This window comes from Lacerta agilis, chromosome 2 (assembly GCF_009819535.1).
Source record: "Lacerta agilis isolate rLacAgi1 chromosome 2, rLacAgi1.pri, whole genome shotgun sequence".
Taxonomy (NCBI): Eukaryota; Metazoa; Chordata; class Lepidosauria; order Squamata; family Lacertidae; genus Lacerta; species Lacerta agilis.
Genome location: NC_046313.1, coordinates 115994705 through 116002068, shown reverse-complemented (window position 1 = coordinate 116002068; position 7364 = coordinate 115994705). Strand labels below are relative to the sequence as shown.

General features: G+C 41.4%; 1 protein-coding gene across 1 annotated transcript; it reads left to right on the top strand.

The window, feature by feature from the left end:
• Nucleotides 1–904: 904 nt before the first annotated feature.
• LOC117042559 (vomeronasal type-2 receptor 26-like) lies at nucleotides 905–5649 on the top strand. Its single transcript, XM_033142099.1, has 3 exons — nucleotides 905–1698; nucleotides 3210–3336; nucleotides 4751–5649. Exons 1-3 carry the CDS (start codon nucleotides 952–954, stop codon nucleotides 5647–5649), a joined length of 1773 nt encoding a protein of 590 aa, XP_032997990.1. The 5' UTR covers nucleotides 905–951.
• Nucleotides 5650–7364: the final 1715 nt, after the last annotated feature.

Sequence of the window (7364 nt, the reverse complement as noted above, 5' to 3'; positions counted from 1 at the left end):
TAACTGCTTCTTTCTTTTTTGTAACTCTTTAATTTCAAATGTAATTCTGTAACAACTTGTGTATGATTATTTGATTATACTTTTAAGGATATTTCAATAAAATTGTTTTTAAATTTAAAAAAAAATCGGCCTGTGGACGGTCCAGGAATCAACATGCTTTTACATGAGTAGAATGCGTCCTTTTATTTGAAATGCATCTCTGGGTTATTTGTGGGGCATAGGAATTCGTTCATATTCCCCCCCCCCCCAAAATATAGTCTGGCCCACCACATAGTCTGAGGGACGGTGGACCAGCCCCCCTGATGAAAATGTTTACTGACCCCTGGTTATAGCAACTAATTTTAGGGTCTTATTTTATATAGAAGAACTGAAGGCTATTATACGTGTAATGTGAGCTAAAAATGTTCATTGTAATTGTGTGTGAGTCTTTCCTTTTTTTAAAAAAAATGTTCTTCTTTCTTATGCTTTGATGGTGTTTCCTGCTTGGCAGGGGGTTGGACTGGATGGCCCTTGTGGTCTCTTCCAAATCTATGATTCTATGATTCTTAAATATGACACTTTAATGAATAAATAAAGATGAGATTTTATACAATTAAATAAAACTGCTACAAGAAACATGTTCTAAAAGCAGTAACAAAATGCAATCAGGGCATAAGATAAAGAAAACACAACCTGTTCCATAGACTCTGTCACCTTTGTTTTTGTAAGCAAACAACTAAATATGGGGTGTTCTTAAGCTCCCTGGAGTAAAGCTCCTTAGCCCCCATGAAACTCTCTTTTCTCTGTTTCCCATGTCAGAGAAAAGTTAACATATTCAGGCAGGTACAAAGTACTACAATTGGGATTTTGTTGGGGGTGACAACACTAATCTCTTCTGTTCTTTACCAGGTCAGTTATGGTTTTGTTTCTGATGCTCTTAGTGACAAAACGCAGTTCCCGTTTGTCTACCGAATGGTCCCCAAAGAAGAACATCAGTATCTGGGGATAGTCCAACTGCTCCTGCATTTCAACTGGACTTGGATTGGCCTCGTCGCTCCAGACAACGACAATGGAGAGAGGTTCATGAGGACATTGAGGCCTCTGCTAACCAGGAACACAATTTGTGCTGCCTTCTCACTTAGCATCCCAACACAGAATCAGGAAATACCGTCGCTTTTAAAAATAATTTCCACATGGAACACAGTCAATGTATTAGTCTACTATGGAGAGAAACGCTTCTTCTATAGTTCCATATATATTTTGCAAAATGCAGTTAAAAAGCATATAAGGCCCATTTTGGTGAAAATCTGGATCACAACAGCTTTGTGGGATCTCACCTTGAACTTGTCTTATGATCTGCTTTCTCCCCTACACATTCATGGGTTTTTTTCTTTCTTAACTCGTATTAAAAGGCCAAACTATGATGATTATGAAAGATTCCACATTTCTATGTTTCAGTTTGGGAGGGAATCATTTAAGTGTTCATATACAAAGCACATATTGTCTGTGAAAGGAAGGAAAAGGTGCAGGGAAGATGAAATTCTGGAGTCCCTGCCTGACGAAGTGATTGAGCATACCCTATCTCTGGATAATTACAGTATTTACAACCTTGTCCATGCTCTGGCACGGGCCTTAAGGGCTGCGCTTTCCTCCAAATCCACTCAGATGGTGGCGAAGGGTAAAAAGAGGCTGAAATATCAAAGGATACAGTCTTGGCAGGTATTCCTGTTTCCCTCACAGATATCTTTGCTGAACAGGAATCGGTGCTGTGAATTCCATTCTCAGATGAAATCAGGCTTGTCTCAACATTGTTTTTGCTTTGCCTCCATTTACTGTACTGTTACCCACATCCTAATTTTGCTTCTGAGAAGGAAATCTGCCTCCACTTTACCACCTGATCCCTCAGCAAGGCTTCCTGAAATTACTAGCCAAGGAAGCTGATATCTACACACCATTTCCAACAACCTTACTTTGACAAATGAGAAGCAGATGCTTGCAGAATTCTTCCAAGGGTGTGGAATGTAACTTATGGATCTCATGGCTTTAATCCAGGGTGGATTTGATTTAAATCAAACTGATTTAAATCACAATTTATATCACTAATCAGGTCGATTTAAATAAAAAAAATCCAATTTAAATAAAAAAATCCGATTTTTAAAAAATTTAAGTCGGATTTGTTTTATTTAAATCGACCCGACTAGTGATTTAAATCGTGATTTAAATCAGTTTGATTTAAATCAAATCCACCCTGCTTTAATCTGTCAAAAGACTGAAGCAGAAACAATGTGCCACAGATCCATTGCCCAAACAAACACCGTGTGTCAGTCTGTACAAAGATCTTCAGCAATTAGGCTATGTTATCTAGATAATTTCTTTTCTTTTCTAAATGTGTATGATTTTTTCCTGTTCTAGCTTCACCCTTTCCTGGGAAGCTCTCAGTTTTACAATACTTCCATGGAAGGAGCCTATTTGGATGAGAATGGGCAGTTGAGAATTGAATCTGACGTTGTGAACTGGGTGCCATTTCCCAACAAATCCTTTGGTGTAGTGAAATTTGGGAGCATAAGCAGACAGGGATCCTCAGGCACAAAATTCACCATTCACCAAGAGGCTCTTGAGCGGTCCAGGCTGTTCAACCAGGTTTGGAAAAACCATTCATTGCACGGTATTTTTTTAGAGATATGTTAACCTCTGAGACTGTTGGGGAACACAACAATAAAACTGCTGCCTATACAATTAATGGGCCAACACTATATGGGGGAGGAGATGAACGGAGGAAAGTCAAAATAAGAAACATTAAAATGGAGAAGGACTTTGGATTACAACTGAGGCATGGCTTTTGCAGTGTTCAGGAAGCAGACAATACTTCAGAATTGAGCAGCACAAAGCTGCTCCAAATATCTTTCTGTTTCAGCTTGTTTGTTTTTCTGGATTTTCATATTTTTAACGGTTTCCATGACTGCAGATTTGTACTGTGTTTACAAGACCTTTGAAATAATGGCAGGCAGCCCTGCCTCCTAAACACAAGGCCAATACAGTCTCCATGTAATTCTCTGTTCTTGATAATCTCTTTCTGCCCCAACTGTGTCCCAAACAGGCACTATGACTCTCTGTTTTCTCACAAGGGTCAAAAAAAGCATCAACACCAAAGTGTGTCTATTAGATTGCACAATGACCCAGAAGTTAGTTGGCAACAGTCTTTCATTGATGCTTTCTCTGTTTTGGGTCAGACCTTTCTTCAGTCCAGGTGTACCAAAAGCTGTCGCCCTGGATATGCCAAGAAGGTTCAGGAAGGGAAACCGATTTGCTGCCATGCTTGTGCTCCATGTGCGGAAGGGATGATCTCCACTCAGGAAGGTAGGAGACTTCGGAGGAATGTGTAGCAAAATGCACAATAATCCTTGGGTGATGAATATTCCAGTATAATCTTATGGTTGTATTTAATAAAGGTTCAATAGTCATTTACACAGTCTTAATAAAGCTATTTTTAAGGAGGGTGAAAGAGGAGAGCGCAAAATATGGTCTGAAGCTCAACATAAAAAAAAACTAAGATCATGGCCACTGGTCCCATCACCTCCTGGCAAATAGAAGGGGAAGAAATGGAGGCAGTGAGAGATTTCACTTTCTTGGGATCCATGATCACTGCAGATGGTGACAGCAGTCACGAAATTAGAAGACGCCTGCTTCTTGGGAGAAAAGCAATGACAAACCTAGACAGCATCTTAAAAAGCAAAGACATCACCTTGCCGACAAAGGTCCGTATAGTTAAAGCTATGGTTTTCCCAGTAGTAATGTACGGAAGTGAGAGCTGGACCATCAAGAAGGCTGATCGCCGAAGAATTGATGCTTTTGAATTATGGTGCTGGAGGAGACTCTTGAGAGTCCCATGGACTGCAAGAAGATCAAACCTATCCATTCTCAAAGAAATCAGCCCTGAGTGCTCACTAGAAGGACAGATCCTGAAGCTGAGGCTCCAGTACTTTGGCCACCTCATGAGAAGAGAAGACTCCCTAGAAAAGACCCTGATGTTGGGAAAGATGGAGGACACAAGGAGAAAGGGACGACAGAGGATGAGATGGTTGGACAGTGTTCTCGAAGCGACTGGCATGAGTTTGGCCAAACTGTGAGAGGCAGTGAAGGATAGGTGTGCCTGGCGTGCTCTGGTCCATGGGGTCACGAAGAGTCGGACACGACTGAACGACTGAACAACAACAACAACAATAAAGCTATCCAGGAACCACTGAAACAGCCATGAGTATGTAAGAAGTAGGCAGTGTTGCTGCATCTGGTAGGCTCCCTTGACCAGTCAGTGTGGCAAAGTAGCTAGGGTGTTTGGTTTGTACTGGGAAGACCAGAGTTCCAGTCCATGCTCCTCCAAGGAACTTTTTTTTTTTGTAAATTACACCCATCTGACAACACCTGGTGTTAGAGGTGAGGTCAGATGTATCTGCAATTAAAAACTTGGAACTTCAAGATCACTCCAAGCTCTTCAAGGGGAGGTGAATAAGGGGGTATCTGCAATAGAAAACTGCACAGAAAGGACCAACTCTCTGTGTTGATTAGTAGAAACAGCAAGTCCCATCACTGTTTCCATTTGTAAGAGTCATAGCTGTCAACTTTTCCCTTTTCTTGTGAGGAATGCTATTCGGAATAAGGGAATTTCCCTTAAAAAAGGGACAGCTATGGTAGGGGTTGCCTGGATTCCCAACTTACCTGCTTTTTTTTGCTACTGTATAGGAATATGTTTAAGCAGACACTCTTCTTTTTCCAGATGCAGACCACTGCACCAAATGTCCAGAAGATCAACACCCTAACAAGGACAGAGATCAATGCATCCCCAAGATTATCACCTTCCTGTCCTATGATGAATATCTGGGCACCCTCTTGGCTTCCACTGCCCTGTTTCTGTCCTTAATCACAGGCCTTGTTTTAGGAATATTCATTAAATATCTTGACACTCCCATAGTCAAAGCCAACAACAGGGACCTTTCCTACATCCTCCTTGTCTCCCTCCTCCTGTCCTTTTTGTCCTCCTTTCTGTTTATAGGCCGGCCAAGGAAAGTGACCTGCCTTCTGAGGCAGACAGCCTTTGGCATCATCTTCTCAGTTGCTGTCTCTTCTTTGTTAGCAAAAACTATTACCGTTGTGCTGGCCTTTCTTGCCACTAAGCCAGGAAACAGGGTGAGGAGATGGCTGGGAAAGAGTCTGGCTAATTCCATTGTCATTTGCTGCTCTGGTATCCAAATTCTCATCTGTGTCATCTGGCTGGGTAGCTCTCCTCCATTCTCAGACTCTGACATGCACACCCAGGCTGGAGAGATCATCCTGCAATGCAATGAAGGATCTGTTGCCATGTTTTACACTGTCCTTGGCTACATGGGCTTCCTGGCTGCCATCTGCTTCATGGTGGCTTTCCTAGCCAGGAAGCTGCCTGGGTCCTTCAATGAAGCCAAGCTGATCACCTTCAGCATGCTGGTCTTCTGCAGTGTTTGGGTCTCCTTTGTGCCCACCTATCTGAGCACCAAGGGGAAATACATGGTAGCCGTGCAGGTCTTCTCTATGTTGGCCTCCAGTGCTGGGCTTCTGGGCTGCATCTTCCTTCCCAAGTGCTACATTATTGTACTCAGGCCTAGTCTCAATACAAAGGAACACCTGACTACAAAGGCTTAATATGGCACCTGATTCGTATTATGTATTGAAGTTCTCACCCTAGGCCACTAGGGGTGTTGTGCATACAGTTTCACTCTGCCCACCATGGCTGCAGTTTCCACTCAGGTCCACATGCAAATGAAGGATTGAGAGTGCCGTTCACGGATTGGGTAGCTAGAGAGAGTTGTTACTGTTGCATGTTACTGAGTACTATATAAGCAGGCTGGCTCAGCCCTTCAGTTCTGTTCTGTTCCAGCCTGAGAATAAAGAGAGCTGCTTGGAGAATCACCGTGTCGTCTGCTTTGTCCACCCACTACTTAATAATTCCTATAATATGTTTTTGGTTTTTGCAATTCATAGCCAGTATGGTAGTAATAAAGCCAGGACACATGAGTTGGGAATGTAACTCCTTAAAAGCTATTGTTTTGGAAATCGGAACACAAAATTATCATTTGAATCATATTCCATCCTTACCTCTGTTCATTTTTCTCCTGCTAAACCTTATTTATGAATTCTATTCTGAATACTGTTTATATATTTTGCCTAATAAGAAATCCTTATCACTATTCAATAATAATGAATGCTGTTCATTAAGAGAATTTTTTTAGATAGTAAAAACAATGCTTACGCATTGTTTTTCAAAATGAAAAGAAACATATTCCATTGGTATCTCTTTATTTTCTGCTGTGCATATCAAGAGAGTTAGCCCTGAATATTGCTGCCATGGGTGTTTGGATGCCACCTGGAGGCAGCCCTCAGAAGTCCTGGTGTGCTGAAGGTGGCAGGCAAGAATAAAGAAGACTGGAAATGAGCAGGTCGCGAAGGGAGGGGTGCAAAGGGAGCTGCGGGGGACATGGTAGCTCAGGAGTGTTGCAGATTGAAATATACTCGGAGTCAAGTGTGAATTTCATGCTCTTTATTCAGCTCATAGTAGCAAGGAATGAGTCTTTCCCCAAAACGTCTGCTATATATACATTATTTACACAATGGGCCCCATGTGATTGGTTAATTCCGGGCTACTCCTGTAGGCCAATCAGGTTGAGGATTCACTTCCTGCAGGGGCCTGATTGGCTGCTCTTGCAGGCCAATCAGGTCGCTGATTCACTTCCACCTGGAGCTGGATTGGGTGGCTCCTGCGGACCAATCAGACTGCTGCATTCTGGATCCTATTGTTATGTACTAACACAGATTTTTTTAAATTTTTGATTTTTTTTATTAAACAGCAAAATCACTACACATCATATACATGACTCAATAAAACACATGACGATTTCACAACACAAAAACACACACACTTCTACATACAGCCCATACACAATTTAACAATACTAGAAAAAAAGAATAGTCCTAAAAAGGAGCCAAAAGGCAAAAAGAAGAGAATAGAGAGGGGGGAGGGGGAAGGGAGGGGAAGGAAAAGAAGAAGAAAAGAAATCTACATTGAGATTACAATTTACAACATTAATATACAAATAAATAAATTTGACTTCCGTTTGTACTCTTTGTTCCTTTATCTTAACCCTTCTTTTCCCCACACAGGTCTTGTTACATCCAATTTAGTCTTATGTTTCTTTCTAATGATATATTAATATTCAACACATACACAAAAGTCACCTTCCTATTACCAAGAGATTTTGATGTTATTGTACTGGTTTAAATAATCTGTAAAAACTTCCCATTCCTTTTGTGCCTTTTGATTTAAGTGACCTCTCATTCTTCCCGTCATTACTGCTAGCTGC

Excerpts from the sequence above, each read along its gene's own strand:
- LOC117042559 (XM_033142099.1), top strand. The coding sequence starts at position 952 with ATGGTCCCCAAAGAAGAACATCAGTATCTGGGGATAGTCCAACTGCTC. Across the intron at positions 1,699-3,209 it reads AAAGGATACAGTCTTGGCAG|ACCTTTCTTCAGTCCAGGTG; the intron begins GTATTCCTGTTT and ends GTTTTGGGTCAG. Across the intron at positions 3,337-4,750 it reads GATGATCTCCACTCAGGAAG|ATGCAGACCACTGCACCAAA; the intron begins GTAGGAGACTTC and ends TTCTTTTTCCAG.